Consider the following 17723-nt stretch of genomic DNA (forward strand, 5'->3'; position numbering starts at 1 on the left):
TGATGAATATCATTGAATAAATGAATGGATGGGGGGATCTCATTGAAACATATTGAATATTGAAAGGCCTAGATAAAGTGGATGTGGAGAATATGTTTCCAATACTTGGTGAGTCTAGGACTAGAGGCACAGCCTCAGAATAGAGGTACATTCATTTAGAACAAACAATGAGGAACAATTTCTTTAGCCAGAGTGGTGAATCTGTGAAATTCATTGCCGCAGACAGCTGTGCGGGCCAAATCATTGGGTATATATAAGGCAGAGGTTACTGGTTCCTTGATTAATCATGGTGTCAAAGCTTATGTGGAGAGGACAGAAGAATGGGGATGAGAGGGTAATAAAGCAGCCTTGATGAAATGATGGAGATGACTCGATGGGCCGAATGGCTCTATTCTGCTCTTATGTCGCATGGTCTTATAATGCTGTCTGGTCAGACTGATACCATGAGAGAGAGAGAGAGAGAATGAATAAATGAATATAGGCAAAAATATTTACGGTTTATAAATCCCTTGTAGTTAAGGGAATCCATAAGGGTGAATCATTAAGCCGTGTGTATTCATTATAGAAACGTTTGTCATTGTGGGTGATAGCCCTTTATATTCATAATATAGCTGAGGCATATTTTGAGATCATCAACAACAAGAATGATGGCAATGTTAAATATTTGGATGTGTTTCACATTGGATTTTGGGAGTGTTTTCTTTGATCCTATTTCAGAGTAGTGGAGATCTGTGAGGACACTTAGTTATCCCTCTTTGCCATAGAGCTGGGAGCTGAGGAGCTACCTTCCTGAGTTCTCTCCAGTGTAGAATTGAGCTGTGGAGAAGAAATGCTGTTTTGTGAACAGCTCTAACGTTATGAAGGAGGAATAGCAATAGAGTTGCAAAATGTTCTCATAAGAAAATCAGTGGAACCAGGCCAGCGTTGTTAGTGACTTTAAGAGCAACTTACAGATGTCAGAGTGCTATCTTGACATGCTGTTGGAAAGAGGCTTTTCGTTCTGCCTCCCCTAACGAGTTGGCTTCCCTCTAGTTGCCTCCTTCTTTTCAGATTGTGCTGGAGACCAGGAGGGATCATCACTACTTATTCTCTAAATAAAACTACAGAATGCTTTTTACAGTGAGTAAATGCCCATGCAGTCCTAGTAGCTCTTTCTAACAATCTCCTCAAGTTAATCCCATGGTTATTTGAGTGGCCTTTTAATTAACAAGGTGATGATCTTCTTCCTGCATTCAAGCCTAATTTCTTGTGCGCAGCCTATGTTATCTGGCAGATACATGACCCAATGTGATATGCCATATTGAATATACCATACCATATTTGAAGACTATATGGAACTGCAGATATGGAGATTGTTACAAATACTGTGAGAGGTGCTAATTGTATACTGTTTGTAATTTATGTTAATGTGAGTATATTTTAACCCTTTCTCAATGATACACTAGCACTGACCCTGTTTTCCTACTGTATAGTTCATTTAATTTCATGCAGGAAGCTGTTTTTTTTTGTGTGATGTTGCTATTCCTGTTATTCATTAACAATCTTGGGCTGTTGCAGTTACTTATCAATGTTTCATAGGTGAATCTGAAGCTAGAATTAAAAGATCATATATCTGGTCTTTAAATATATTTCATCCAGTTGACTGCTGACAACTATTAAGAAAGATTCAGCAAAGTAGGAGTGTCAGAGGGTCTAAGGGAATTTTAGCAGTCATCCATTTTAAATGCATGTGTCTGTAAACTCAACAGATCAGGCAGTATCTGTAGATAGAGAAAGAGTTAATGTCTCAACTGCAATACCATTCAGAACTCCTTGAAGAGGCCCACGTCTGAAATAGCTGTTTCTCTTTCCTCAGTTACTACCTTATTAGCTCAGTCTTTCCAGCATCTACAATAATTACTTCAGATTTCCAGCATCTGCAGTTTTTTTCACAATATGTTTGTATTGCTGTTTAGGAATGTTTGCCTAAATTTAGATGAGGTGAGATTAGATTAGATTATGAGGACACGCAGTCCTATTTTGTTGTCATTTAGTAATGCATGCATTAAGAAATGATACAATATTCCTCCGGTATGATGTCACAGAAACACAACATAGACCAAGACTGAAAAACTAACAAAAACCACATAATTATAACATATAGTTACAACAGTGCAACAATACCATAACTTGAGGAAGAACAGACCATGGCACAGTAAAAAAGTTCAAAGTCTCTCAAAAGTCCCACATCTCACGCAGACGGGAGAAGGAAGAAAACTCTCCCTGCCATGCCAGTCCACAGTCCGACTCTGAGTCATCCGAAAACTTCGAGCTCTGATCAGCCCTCTGACACCGAGTACCGAGCACCATCTGTATCCGAACGCTTCGATCTCAGCCTTGGTCGCCAGCAGCAGGCAAAGCTGGGGATTTTGAGGCCTTCCCTCTGGAGATTCTAGATCGCACAGTAGCAGCGGCAGTGAACCGGCATTTCAGAAATTTCTCCAGATGCTCCTCTGTGCTTTCACGTCTGTCTCCATCAAATCAGAATTGTCCACGGCCCCTATTTAACAGATACGATATCATTTCACCGGAGAGCTGTGCACGCTGCGTCACGCTGCCATCTTCTCCTCCTGCCCAACTTTAGACTTTATTTCAGGATACTTTAAGTTTAAAGCCTTAATTACAGTTTTCTTAAATATTCACAGGAGTTGATTTGCTCCATATTTATCTGTCTTAAATACTTCTTAAATTTTCAGTGCCTGATGCTTGTGGCTTTGGTACAAGAGCGACCCCACCAACTGCCTGTCATCGAAATGCAGCATTCCATTTGAAAGCAGTTTTATTTATATTCAAGGCCCTACTATCTCTTCAAATACGAGTCTTCACCCTAAGGCTTCTCATCTCTGGCAATTCAGATTCTATTCTCAAAACATCCACACTCCTTCTGAGCAAGGGACACTGAGGCCATTTACACTATTGTTGCTCTCGCATTGCCTGAGATGAGCTGATGGCCAGATTTTATTGTCGGTAGTATAGACCTCGGAGAAATGTGCCACGATTTAATGATCTCTATGGTGTCAACATTCCTATTTCTAATGGTGCATGCTATCTTGTACAGTTCTAAGGGACCTCTGGCTCCCAGTAATGAGCCATTGAGCTAGGTAACCAATCAGCTGTGTCAATGAATTTTCACAGAATGTGTGTCTGAAGGAAAAAAAGCATAATTTTTAGCTAACGTTTAAACGTCTCACAGACTGCTGTAGATTGGAACAAATGAAAATACCAAAAGTATACTTTCAAAAATATAATACTTTTTTATTTTTGTTAAGCTTGTGATATGTTGGCTTTCTTTGTGGGGAAAACTGCACAAGAGTAGTGGCCATCTCTGTGGGTGAGTGAGTTGATGGGAGGTGGTGTGCCACAGGAACACAGGTCTAATAATTATTGAGCAGATTAAGGATTAACTACTTTTCACGTGTAAAATACAAGGCTGTTTAAAATGTCAATGCAAAAGCAACCATTTTGAATTCCTGCACATCATAAACACAGGAGAATCTTGAACAACACACACAAAATACGGGTAGAACTCAGCAAGTGAGATAGCATACATTAACAGTGGACGGTTTAGGCCAAGTGCCTCATCAAGACTGGAAGGGGGTAAATGCCAGAAGAAGGTGGGGAGAGGAGAAGATGTACAAGCTGGTAGATGAGATCAGGTGAAGGGGAGGTTAGTAAATTGGGTATACTGTAGTTATATACGATAGCAGGTAAGAAAATGTCATAAATTATTTGTCTTACTGTAAGTAGCTTCACCCAGTATAAATACATTTGTTTACTTTATAATGACTGAAAATGAGAATTATTCCATAAGTGTGATAGTGATTTTTAAAAATTAGTGATATTATACGAGCAATGCTAGTAAGGCTGTCATTTCTTGTTCTCACCTATCACCTGCTAGTTTGTACCCCCTTCTCTTTCCCCACCTTCTGTTCTAACTTCTATCTTCTTCCTTTCCAGTCTTGATGAGGGGTCTCGGCCCGAAACGTTGACTGTTTATTCCCCTCCATAGATGCTGCCTGACTTGTTTTTTTTTGTTTGTTTTTGAGCATGAAAGAGTTGACTTGAAAAGAGCGAAACCAGTTTTAAATGTTTTCTTGCATTAAAACCTGAGTGGGATGTTGAAACAACAAGGTTGCTCTCTTCTGAAAAGCAGTGATTTTAGCCCAGGGCTAGATTTAACTGACTCTTATAGTGCATAAAACTATCCCTTGTGGTTTCTTTTACCTGTACATTCAACTGGATCTTATATCTGAAATACCATTGGAATTTCTGTACACTCTCTTGCTCCGTTCCTACCAACGTCATAGTTAGCTATTGATACATAAACCCCTCCATATTCAATTTTCACACAAGATCTTGCATCTCATTAACTTCGTTTAATTTCATAGGAATTTGCTGTACGTGTATCCGCAGAGTCTTAATTTTGCAAACCGTCAAGGATCTGCTAGAAATATTACCGTGAAAGTCCAGTTTATGTCTGGGGAAGATCAGAACAATGCACTGCAGGTAAAGTAAATCTTACTTTATTTAATTGTAAAATGTAAATGCAGTTTTATTTAAAGAGGAATACTGAATAAGAATGCATGTACAGTTTTGGATGTTGTGGATAAAATGTCCAATGGGATACTGGCTGATGTAATTGGGCTGACTGATAGTGCCCAGGTTCCAAGGGAACCAGCAATAATGAGACACCTGTGTGTTTCAGACTTCTTATTTTGTCAGTAGAGAAATGGAAGAACGGTTGAATCATTTGTGCTCATTGCCTTGTTGCATGGCAGGATACACTGTTTGACCTGTACTGGCTGATTTCTCAGTCTCAGTGAAGTTCCTTGTTGACGTGGGTTACACAATAAATTGGCAATCTGGCCGAAGAATGCTGAGAGGAAAGTGGGCGTGGGAAAAAATATAAATATTGCACACTTAGTTCTTCCTTTCTTCCACCAAAGGAAGATAAACTGATACTTTGTGTTCCACTGCCTCTGTTACCAGTATCTCTTTGTTGTGTCAGAGAGAATTCAATGGAAAAATAGTTCCCCCAATGTATTCTATAGCTGGCACCAGAGATAGAGGTTTTTGGTGTGTATTTAATATTTCAGTAACATTTGAGTGATATTGTAAATATATTGTTTGATTTAAACATTCTTTGCTGATGAAATAATTCATTATGGGTTATATGTAAAGGTACGTAAATGGCATATGTCATCGCACCACCACATCGTAAGTGTGTGCCTCGCTTAAAGTAAGAATGAAGTTAGACTCATGTTCCTGGCTCCCTTGCTTTCCTTTCAATTCATTTTATGTTTTGGAGTTACAAAACATAACACTGGCAACGAAGTTTTAAACAAATCCAAGACAACTACCTACCTGTCCAGTTTTTTAAAAAAGCGCAGCGTGTACGTCTTCAGAAAGGGAGACGTTTGTGTTTTTTAAAAAAAAGAAAAATAATGGACAGATTCACGGATTCATAAGCAGTGAGTACTGGGTGATAATAATTATAAATTAAAAAAGCAGAAATGGCCGTACAGCTTGCTCAGAAGTTTGACCGCTCCAACAAACCAGGCATAAATGATCTTTGCTGATATCATGAAAGTAATGCAGGAACATTTAGAACTGACGTTATTGTTGATTGCAGAATGCTTTAGGTTTTATAAGCAGAATTAAAAGGAAGGGGAGTCCATTTCAGCGTTTGTGTCTAAATTAGAGATTGCCTGAAATTGTCAGTTCAGTGATAGGCTTATTGATTGATGCACTGAGAGATCAATTTGGTTGTGGAATCTTATAAGAAAGCATTCAAAAACAGCTCCTAGCTGAAGCACAACTCAAGTTTAAAAGAGCAGTTGAAATATCTGTATCAATGGAAACAGCAGACAGACAGAATTGTGTTGCAGTCTGGAATGAAAATGAGTGTGAACAAAATTGCAGCATCTAAACAGGAACTGGCCTGTCAAATAAATTGTGTTTATAGTTGTAGCAGGAGCTCACATACGCCACACCAGTGCAAGTTTAAAGGTGAAATTTGCAGAAAACACAACAAAGTAGGACATATACAAAGAGCATATTGAGCAGACAAGATTAAATGGACTGCTCAGGGAAGAGAAAAAGATAAAAAAGTCAAGTTACAGTTTCAAAAAGAGCACTAATGTGCATGCTGTGATGAAAAATTTGATAATGATGAGAATGACAAAGGACTGAGTAGCCTTGAGATTTATAATGTGAAATCTAACAATTGTCAAGCATTATGGCCTTAACTAGAAATGAACAGCAAATCAATTAAAATGGAATTGGGCACCGGCTCGGCTGTTTCAGTCATTTCTCAAATGAGTTTGATAGGCATTTCAAAGATACTGAACTGAAACCTGCAGATATCCAACTAAGAACTTATACTGGAGAAAAGATAACTCCTGTGGGTATGGCATGTGTAATAGTGAAATGCAACAACCAACAAGCCACATTGAGCTTGTAAATGGTAAAAACAGGAGGGCCAGTATTGTGGGGTTATATTTGTCTGAGACAACTACAACTTGATTGGAGATCTGTCCATCATATGCATGTCACATCTCCTGCATTGGAGTCAACTGAAAGCAAATTAAGAAAGGTACTGGATGATGCCATGGCAGTGTTTAAGGATGACATTGGAAAACTCAACCACATAAGGGTAAAATAGTGTTAAATGAAAATGCCACCCCCAAGTTTTACAACCGGCTCATCCGGTTCCTTATACCGTCTGTCATAAAGTAGCCAGTGAGCTAGATCGCAATGAGGCTGAAGGAATTCCTTCCAAGGTTGATGGAGTCTCTGGGCAACACCCATGGCCCGAGTATCCAAGAAGGATGGGTTTGCCAGTATTTGTGGTGATTGTAAGATCACCATCAACCTAGTACTTAAAGTAGATCAGTACCCTCTGCTTAAGATAGAGGATAGCTTTACAGACCTTTCTAGAAGGAAACACTTTAGCAAAGTGGACTTAGCTGAGGCCTACCTGCAGATGGAGATGAAACATAGAATCATAGAAAACATACAGCACAATACAGGCCCTTCGGCCCACAAAGCTGTGCTGAACATGTCCCTACCTTAGAACTACCTAGGCTTTACCCATAGCCCTCTATTTTTCTAAGCTCCATGTAGTCAGCCAGGAGTCTCTTAAGAGACTATGATTTCTGCCTCCATCACCGCTGCCGGCAGCCCATTCCACACACTCACCACTCTGTGTAAAAAAACTTACCTCTGACATCTCCTCTGTAGCTACTTCCAAGCACCTTAAAACTATGCCCTCTCATGCTAGCCAATTCAGCCCTGGGGAAAAGCCTTTGACTATCCACACGATCAATGCTTCTCATTATCTTGAACGCTTCTATCAAGTTACCTCTCATCCTCCGTCACTCTAAGGAGAAAAGGCCAAGTTCACTCAACCTATTCTCGTAAGGCATGCTCCCCAATTCAGACAACATCCTTGTAAATCTCCTCTGCACCGTTTCTATGGTTTCCACGTCCTTCCTATAGTGAAGCGACCAGAACTGTGCACAGTACTCCAAGTGGGGTCTGACTGTGGTCCTATGTAGCTGCAACATTACCTCTCAGCTCTTAAACTCAACCCCATGGTTGATGAAGGCCATCATGCAATTCATGCCATCAGGTTGGAGGCTACCCAGACAGAATATAAAGTGTTGTTCCTGCAACCTGAGTGTGGCTTCATCTTGACAGTAGAGGAGGCCGTGGATTGACATATCAGAATGGGCATGAACATTGATTTCTCTAACTTACGCTAATGCCCCTCCTTCCTTCCTTAACAAACCCATATTTATTTATTTATTATTCCCCCTCCCTCCTTTTTTTCTGCCTGTCCCTCTCACAATCTCTCCTTGCCTGCTGTCCATCTTCCTCTGGGCTCCCCTCCCCCTTTCTTTCTCCCTAGGCCTCCCGTCCCATGATCCTCCCCCTTCTCCAGCTCTGTATCCCCTTTACCAATCAACTTTGCAGCTCTTAGCGTCATCCTTCCCCCTCCTGTCTTCTCCTACCATTTTGGATCTCCCCTCCCCTCCCACTGTCTTACTATCTCTTCTTTCAGTTAGTCCTGACAAAGGGTCTCGGCCCGAAACGTTGACTGTACTTCCTATAGATGCCGCCTGGTCCGCTGTGTTCCACCAGCATTTTATGTCGAGAACAAAGGTGTTCAGGGCTGTCAGAGTCGCTTCCTGCCATCCCAGAGCCAACTCTTACAACCAGACGGAGGAGGCCCCAGATCCTGAGATTGTTCCACAGCCACAATTCTCACCTGCCAAGCAGAGTGACCCCCTTGTCAGGAAAGACGTTATCCCACAAGAGTTACAAAGCCTCCACAGCGATAAATCTTTAGGCCTGAATGGGACAGTTTAAAATTTACTATGCTGTGGATGTGTATAGTAGTTGTACTATATAATATATTGCATGTGTATGTGTGTGTATATAAAATATAGCATTATGTTACATATTTGAGTTGAGTTGCATTCTATATTGAGTTGAAGTGTATAGCTAATCAAGGAGCATTGTGTATTTAATATTTCAGTAATATTTGAGTAATGTTGTAACTATATTGTTCGATTAAGCATTCTAGTTCTTATAAATAATTCACTAAGGATTATATGTAAAAATATGAAATAGCATGTGGATCACGCCACCACAATATACCTCGCGAAGTAAAAATGAAGTTAGACCCACATTTCCGGCTCCCTTGTTTTCCTTTCAATTAGTTTTTATGTTATGGAGATGCAAATCATAACTGCTTTCTTTTTTGGAAAAAAAAGGGGTCTTCAGTTTTAAGCCTTTCTCTTCCATGGAATTTGGCTGGTAACTAATATTTTCAAAACATTATTGGAAATGATTCTTCAGCAAACTCAATGGTTTGGACATATCTCACTTTAATTTAGATGAAAGTAGAGTCTTTCATGCCTACTGAGAAGCATCTCTAACAATGCTGCTCTTTGAGTGTTGGCTTAGATAACATGATCGTTTCTAAAGTTGCTTGTGTAAGACTACAACCATTGAACAAAGGCTCGCAATAATTGATGGAAATGATTCTTACCCATTTTTAGGTTATTTTTGGAAAATCAAGTTGTGCGGAATTTACAAAAGAGTCATATACTGCGGTTATATATCACAACAGGTAAGAAAATGTCATAAATTATTTGCCTTATCATAAATATTTTTGCTCAGCTTAGTTTTTCATTTTATAAGGACTAAAAAGAGAAACGATACCTTTCGAGTGATTGAAAAATATTCACAGTTATGTTGACACCACTGGTAAAGCTGTCGTAATTGTCCATTTCGAATTGGGTTCGAATGAAGAGAAAGGGAAGAATCAACCATGCGCTCACAAATAGGGCAGACTGGATAAGGACAGATTTCCTGACTGAACAACAGTAGTGAACCAGAAGGGTCTTTATGAAAATGCGGTTATAGCCTGGTCATTGTTATTGATGCAACTCCAAGTTTGTGGATGACACGAAGCTGGACGGCAGTGTTAGCTGTGAGGAGGATGCTAAGAGGATGCAGGGTGACTTGGATAGGTTAGGTGAGTGGGCAAATTCATGGCAGATGCAATTTAATGTGGATAAATGTGAGGTTATCCACTTTGGTGGCAAAAACAGGAAAACAGATTGTTATCTGAATGGTGGCTGATTAGGAAAAGGGGAGATGCAATGAGACCTGGGTGTCATTGTACACCAGTCATTGAAAGTGGGCGTGCAGGTACAGCAGGCGGTGAAAAAGGCGAATGGTATGCTGGCATTCATAGCAAGAGGATTTGAGTACAGGAGCAGGGAGGTACTACTGCAGTTGTACAAGGCATTGGTGAGACCACACCTGGAGTATTGTGTGCAGTTTTGGTCCCCTAATCTGAGGAAAGACATTCTTGCCATAGAAGGAGTACAAAGAAGGTTCACCAGATTGATTCCTGGGATGGCAGGACATTCATATGAAGAAAGACTGGATCAACTAGGCTTATACTGGCTGGAATTTAGAAGATTGAGGGGGGGATCTTATTGAAACGTATAAAATTCTAAAGGGATTGGACAGGCTAGATGCAGGAAGATTGTTCCTGATGTTGGAGAAGTCCAGAATGAGGGGTCACAGTCTGAGGATAAAGCGGAAGCCTTTTAGGACTGAGCTGAGGAAAAACTTCTTCACACAGAGAGTGGTGAATCTGTGGAATTCTCTGCCACAGGAAACAGTTGAGGCCAGTCACTGGCTATATTTAAGAGGGAGTTAGATATGGCCCTTGTGGCTAAAAGGATCAGGGGATGGAGAGAAGGCAGGTTCTGAGTTGGATGATCAGCCATGACCATACTGAATGGCAGTGCAGGCTCGAAGGGCCGAAGGGCTGAATGACCTACTTCTGCACCTATTTTCTATGTTTGTTTTATGTTAACCTGAAACATCAGCTTTGATTTGCTCTTCACAGGCACTTCCTGGTTCCTCATTTGCTGCTGTTTTTTCAGAATTTTTTTCTATTTTATTGCAAGAACTTTTTTAAAATTTGTATTTCTCTTTTAGGAATAAATCATTTTCCAATTTTTTTTCATTGTCATAGCCTCATCAAACATGTTAGATCTCTGCATTCTGTGGGGTAAACTATGGGTTTGTTTTATGTGTGGTCAGTAATTATTGGGTCCAACATGAATCGTCTGCTCTTGTTAAAGATCTCTGAGCTTGAACATATTTTTATACAATTTTAACTAGTTGAATAAAAATGAGTATTTGCTTTAGTATATGAAAATTCTTTCAATATTATATCTACCAAAATCTTAAAGTGTTAATTTAGACAACTTAATTTCATTCTTTTTTTTAACCCTAAATAGCACCACAGTATAACCATGTGTATTTACACTATGATTTTATGTTGTTGCAGAAGGCAGCTGAGGCATTTGAACTGGTCATGACATTCTGGTCTTTGGCTAGTTGAAAAATATCAGCCAAGGTCTATGCCCCCTATAAATTTCTAGCTCACTCCTGTTCGAAAGTGCAATTGCCCACTGAGTAGACAAAAGCAAGATTGAACTTGGTTGTAACATCCTCAGTGGTTAGGGTGCCTGTTAATGCATAATGTAGACCCATCAATGATCAGTTGTAGAGTACTGTAAATTTACAGTACTCTATAACTGATCAATTATATCTCATTGTGAAATCTGGCGTTGTGACATTGATGTCTTTAACAAGAGTAGACGTGTTGGGGTGAGATACAATAATGGAATTGTTTTTCCTTTGGTTGAAAAAGTATTCAGTAATGGTTGATGGCAAAACTAAGTGTTATCGAATAAGCATGGCTGTGAAATAGCTGATCACTGAGGTGACTTATCGAGGATTTCATCACCAGTTATACAGTATGCCAGAAAGTGCATGAGTTCTATGTAGTTATGGTCAATGACATGTCGTGCTTTTGAGTTCACAGTATGGTGAAATTATTTAGTTTCTCTTTCCAGTTGTTTTTAATGACTATAAATTCTTTGCAGAATGCTTATACATTTTTAATAGGTTTATATTCTGAAAGAAGCTTCCCCTTCTACCAATTTATACTTGGAAATGTTTGCAAGATTCTTTCAATGCTCCATTTGTAAATGAATATGGAATCTTGGGGAATAAGTTTACAAATCTGTAATATGCAACTTTTCTAAGTGAGGCTGTGTGATATCAGTGCTTGGAAAACTTGCCCTTTGACAGACCAACTATAATTTACTTCATATTAAAGAACTGCTTTGATTTGTAAAAAAAAAATCAATGCCAGTGCTCATGAGTATGAAAATGGGTTGCACAAACCAGTAAATACTTCAAGCAATTAATGCATTATTTTTGCCAGTCTCAGACATCCCACTCCTCCCGGAAGTTCCGGGAGTCTCCCGCATATTAATAGTGGCTCCCTGATGCCCGCAAATTATATACAATATCACAGAAATCAATTTTTTTGAGAGCGAGCGAGAGAAAGCAAGCAAGAGAGAGTGCGAGAGCGACCACGGGAGAGAGAGAGCGCGCGAGAGAGAGAGCGAGAGCAAGCGAGCGAGAGAGTGAGAGCGAAAGCAAGTGGGAGCATGCGAGCGAGAGAGAAAGCAAGTGAAAGCGAGAGAGAGAGAAAGCAAGCAAGAGCGCTGGAGCAACCATGAGAAAGAGAGAGAGCGCGAGCGAGAGTGCGCCATGGCAGAGTGTTCCAAAAAAATATAAAACATACGTTACCCCAGACTACACTAAAGTGTATCCCTGCCTAATAAGGGTCAAAAATAATGACAGTGTTGCTCGCTGCACTGTTTACAATAGTGACTTTTCTATTGCCCATGGTGGGTTAAAATGTAGAAAACATGTTGAGGTGAGTTTATCAGGTGTCATTCGTTCATTAGCTTAGCTAACATTATTTAAACTAGCTGGCCTGCTGCTAAGGAGCTACTCTATTGCAGACATCCCACCTCTCCCGGGAGTCTCCTGCAAATTGATGGTGCTACCTCCCTGAAGTGAGTTTTTGCAGGGTGGGATGTCTGCAGTCTCACCCTCCTTCCCTCTTAGAGTCTTTAACTCAGAGATTCTTCCAACAGCTTCCCTGACTGACTGCTTTAATGTGAAACCTTTATTGATGTGCAGCTTTTTGAGCTGTGGAATGCATTACAATCAAATCATATTGACATCACGGCTGTGTGAAAGGAGATTGCTTTCAGTCAGGACGGTGATCGAGATTTTAAAGGCAGAGCTTCACGGCAGTTTCTCTGAGTTGAGGGGCAACCAATCAGCAAGAGGGATTCCTTAGAAAGGGCTGATAAAACGGAGTGGCCATTCTTTTGAGTGTGCCAGTGTTTAAAGTGGCTTTGGCTCATCAGGCTTAGGAGAGATCAGGCTTGGGAAAGGTTAAATATTTGGTAGGTTTCTCTCTTTCTGTTTTAATTTGTTCATCGTTATCTGTTAGGACATAGTAGTGTCGTGAGAACAGCTGCAGGGGTAGTGTTTTTACTGTATGTGGGATATGGGAAGTCTGGGAGACTGGAGGTCTCCCAGATGAACACGTCTGCACCAGGTGCGCTGAGCTGCAGCTCCTGAGAGAACGCATTAAGGAAGTAGAGCTGAAGCTCAGTGACCTTCAACTCGTGGGAGAATGAGGAAGTGATAGACAGGAGCTACGGGGAGGTACTCACTCCTACATTGTAGGAGATAGGTAACTGAGTAACTGTCAGGAGAAGGAGGGAAATGCACAGCTAATACAGAGTACACTTGGGGCCATTTCCCTCAATCAAAAGTATACAACTTTAGATACTATTGGGGGGGGGGGGTGGCCTACTGGGGGGAGCCACAGTGACCAGGTCTCTGGCACTGAGTCTGATGCTGTGGCTCAGAAGAGCAGAGAGGTGAAGAAGGCTGCAGTGTTGAGAGGAGATTCCTTCATCAGAGGAACAGAGACGAGTTCTGTGGGTGTGATAGAGTTACCCGGATGGTATGTTGCCTCCCTGGTGCAAGGATCAGGGATAGCTCAGATTGGGTCCATGGCATTCTCAAGGATGAGGATGAGCAGCCAGAAGTCTTGGTGCATATGGGTACCAATGACATAGGTAGACAAGGTGAGGAGGACCTGAAGAGAGATTTTGGGGAGCTAGGGAGAAAGCTGAGAAACAGAACCTCCAGGGTAGTAATCTCTGTTGCTGCCTGTGCCACAAGGGTAAGAATAGGACAGTTTGGCAGGTGAATGCGTGGCTGAAGAACTGGTGCAGGGAGCAGGGTTTCAGATTTATGGATCATTGGGATCTCCTCAGGGGAAGGTACAACCTGTACGGAAGGGACGGATTACACCTGAACCGGAGAGGGTCCAATATCCTTGCAGGCAGGTTGGTGAGAGTTGCTCAGGGGTGGGGGGGTGGTTAAACTAATTTGGCAGGGAGATGGGAACTGGAGTGATAGTGCTGAAGATGAGGTAACTGGTTTACAAACAGAGGCAATGTGTAGTGAGGAGAAGCTATTGACAGGGCAAAATTGCAGTCAACAGGATGAGTTGCAACGTAAAAGGCGGACAAAATCCAAAAGGATGAAAAATGGATCAGCCATGATGAAATTGCGGAGCAGACTGTATGGGCAAAATGGCCTGATTTGCTCCTATATCTTATGGTCTTATGATCTAGGCTTCATGAATATAAACATATTTTCCAAGGAATGAATTGGTAGTTATTAGTGATGCGGACATTTTCCTATCAGTCCGGTGGGCTTTTAATTCAATTATAGGGCATATCTGGGATGAACTAATTATATAACTAATATTTACAACCAAATACCAGATGAGGTAGTAGGAATTAACTATTGAATGGTGGAACCATCTTTAATTACTGAAGCTTGCTGATATTGTTTAATAATACATTTCACATGGAACTTAATGTGAGTAAATAATACTTTATGTGAAATGCACTTATTTTTTTTTGTTAGATCCCCTGACTTTCATGAAGAGATTAAAATCAAACTCCCTGCGTACTTGACTGATCACCATCATTTGCTCTTCACCTTCTATCACGTCAGCTGCCAGCAGAAACAGAACACGCCCTTAGAAACCCCGGTTGGATACACGGTATGATCTTAACTGATTATTCCAGGTTCAAAGAGAGAATTCAAGGAAATTAACACTCTCTATGCAAATACTGTTTGATCAACACCTATCCTCTGCAAAGGCTCTACAGCTTTTATACTTTCATCATTTCTTATTCCTCTGCGTGAGCGTGGTGAGTGAGTGTAAGCAGACTATTTGATTGACAAGAAATGGCATGCAGCGAATGCAAATTAGCCTACAGTGCCTATAAAAAGTGTTCACCCCCCCCCCCCAGAAGTTTTCATGCTGTATTGTATTACAACATTGAATCACAGTGGATTTAATTTGGCTTTTTTGACACTGATCAACAGAAAAAAATTATTTCGTGTCAAAGTGAAGACAGATCTCTACAAGCTGATCTAAATTAATTACAAACATAAATAACAAAATAATTGATTGCATGAGTATATACCCTCTTCAAATCAGTATTTAGTCGATACACCTTTGGCAGCAATACAGCCTTGTGTGGATAGGTCTGTATCAGCTTTGCACATCTGGGCACTTTTCCCCTGTTCTCCTTTACAAAATTGCTCTTGCTCTGTCAGATTGTATGGGAATCGTGCCCTTTTCAAGTCCAGCCACAAATTCTCAGTTGGATTGAAGTCTGGATTCTGACTTGGCCACTCCAGGGCATTAACTTTGTTGTTTTTAAGCCATTCCTGTGTAGCTTTGGCTTTATGTTTGAAGTCATTGTCTTGCTGGAAAACAAATCTTCCCCCAAGTCACAGTTCTCTTGCAGACTGCATCAGCTTTTCCTCCAGGATTTCCCTGTATTTTGCTGCATTCATTTTACCCTCTACTTTCACAAGCCTTCCAGGGCCTGCTGCAGTGAAGCATCCCCACAGCATGATGCAGCCACCACCATGCTTCAGGGTAGGGATGGTGTGTTTTTGATGATTTGCTTACACCAAACATAGTATTTAGTCTGATGGCCAAAAAGCTCAATTTTGATTTCATCAGACCATAGAACCTTCTTCCAGCTGCCTTCAGAGTCTCCCACATGCCTTTTGGCAAACTCTAGCCGAGATTTCATGTGAGTTTTTTTCAACAGTGGCTTTCCCTTTGCCACTCTCCCATAAATCCGCGACTGGTGAAGCACCCGGGCAACAGTTGTTGTATGAACAGTCTCTCCCATCTCAGCCACTGAAGCTTGTAACTCCTCCAGAGTTGTCATAGGTCTCTTGGTAGTCTCCTCACTAGTCCCCTTCTTGCAGTCACTCAGTTTTTGAGGACGGCCTGTTCTAGGCAGATTTACAGCTGCTTCATCTTTTTTCCATTTCTTGATGATTGATTTAACTGTACTCCAAGGAATATTCAGTGACTTGGACATTTTCTGCCACCTTTAACAAGATTTCAACGGCAGACACATTTTCCCTTCCCTCCCCTTTCAGCATTTCAAAGGAACAATTACCTTCATGACTCCCTGTTTGGCTGTTCCATGAATCATCTCCCTTTTGCAGTTTTCCATATAACCAAGAGAGATATGACATGTGCCTTTTCATCTCTTCCTTTCCTACCATCCAGGGACCTAAATATTTCTTGGAGATCAAAACAATTATTCCCTGGCATTTGCTGCTCAGGATGTGGTCCCTTCTACGCACTGAAGAAACTTCATGGATATTGAGTGACTGTTCTGCAGGACACCTCCATTCAGTGTGCAAGAATGACCCAGCATTTTCTGTAGCCTGTTACTTTAATTTTGCATTTTATGCCCACTCTCACTTCTCAGTCTTTGGTCTCCTGTATTACTCAAACGATGCCCAATGTAAGCATCGTAATTTTCATTGGGATATTTTGCAAATCCTTCTTTCAGGTACCCACCCTTGTCTGATGTTGCTGTAATTCCTGTTTAAAGTTGTCTTTTTTTTTCTCTCTTCTATCTCTAAATGCTGATTTTTTTTTAAGTATCTGTGACAATTTTATTTTGCACCCTATTCCATCATTTCTTTCTACTCCTCCCTCGCTGTGCAGAAATAAAAGATGTGATGGGGTTATGGCAGAAATGATTTCTCTCTGACCATGCATATCTTGATCTCAGTTATTTAACTGTAGGGAGCTGCTTCCCTTACACAAGATTCATAAGGCAACATAATTTGTGCAAATAACTTAGAATTCTACCTCCTCTAACAAAAAGTATTGTGTCCAGACACAGGTTAACATTAACTTTTCACTCTTCTTATTCTCTCCAATGTAGTGGATCCCAATGCTGCAGAACGGACGTCTGAAAACGGGTCATTTATGTCTTCCTGTGTCACTTGAGAAGCCTCCACAGTCTTATTCAGTTTTATCCCCAGAAGTAAGTTACTTAAGTTCATCTGTAGTTTGGATTACCTTCTCTCTGTATCACACTTGCATTGACTTGCTGTTTGTGAACATTGATTACTGAAATATGAGGTGATAAAGATATTGACTTGTTCATCCTTGCATCTCAGGTATCAGGCTTTGAATTTCACTGGTGTTGACAAGAATGATTCTCTGTGACAATAGCAACATAACACTTTTTAAAAAAAAACAACAAAATGTCAATTGTGCCAGAACAGAAGATAGAGGAAACAAAAGATAAATGTCTTGCAGGTCAATGAATGAAAAATGTTCATCTTGCCTTCTGTGACCAGATTAGTTCTATGAACATTTGTGAGTTTGTTTGAAAGAAAATAGTGGTTTAACGATAACTCTGCTTCAATCTTAACTAGAATTCTTTTGAAAGTTGTGTTGATATAAAACAGTAAAGCAGTGCCCTCATGTTGATAGAGCAGAAGAACTCACAAAGCAGTTGACAGTTTGCATCTAGGTTTTGTCAATTGTCAAGGATATTTAAGAATATTCAGAACTATTAAAAAACAAAACAAATGTTTGTTAATAAAAATATTAAAAAACAATTGAACAATATAATTAAATTCAACTTAAAGATGTGAATTAGAAGCTATTCTCCTTTGCATTGAAATGGATGGGCTCAAATGGCAATGGTTGAGGGGTTGCATCAAGAACCTGCAGCATTGTTGGAGCACATTCAGGAAAACCTTAGTGTAGGCAGCAAGTATGGAAATTGCATGTTTACTGTATATAGGAATCTCAAACTGAGTGGTACTTAAGCCTTCAGATTAAATTTAAG

At 40.4% G+C, this 17723-nt stretch overlaps 1 protein-coding gene across 12 annotated transcripts in view; it reads left to right on the forward strand.

Annotated features, from left to right (window-relative positions):
• Nucleotides 1-17723, forward strand: part of dock7 (dedicator of cytokinesis 7) — a 183674-nt gene that overhangs the window by 70851 nt on the left and 95100 nt on the right. For all 12 annotated transcript variants that reach the window (XM_072273927.1, XM_072273929.1, XM_072273915.1 and 9 more), the window contains 4 exons: nucleotides 4428-4545; nucleotides 9108-9178; nucleotides 14455-14593; nucleotides 16806-16907. In XM_072273927.1, coding sequence (XP_072130028.1) covers nucleotides 4428-4545; nucleotides 9108-9178; nucleotides 14455-14593; nucleotides 16806-16907 — 430 coding nt within the window. The remainder of the gene's footprint in view (nucleotides 1-4427; nucleotides 4546-9107; nucleotides 9179-14454; nucleotides 14594-16805; nucleotides 16908-17723) is intronic.

This window comes from Mobula birostris, chromosome 12, assembly GCF_030028105.1.
Source record: "Mobula birostris isolate sMobBir1 chromosome 12, sMobBir1.hap1, whole genome shotgun sequence".
NCBI lineage: Eukaryota > Metazoa > Chordata > Chondrichthyes > Myliobatiformes > Myliobatidae > Mobula > Mobula birostris.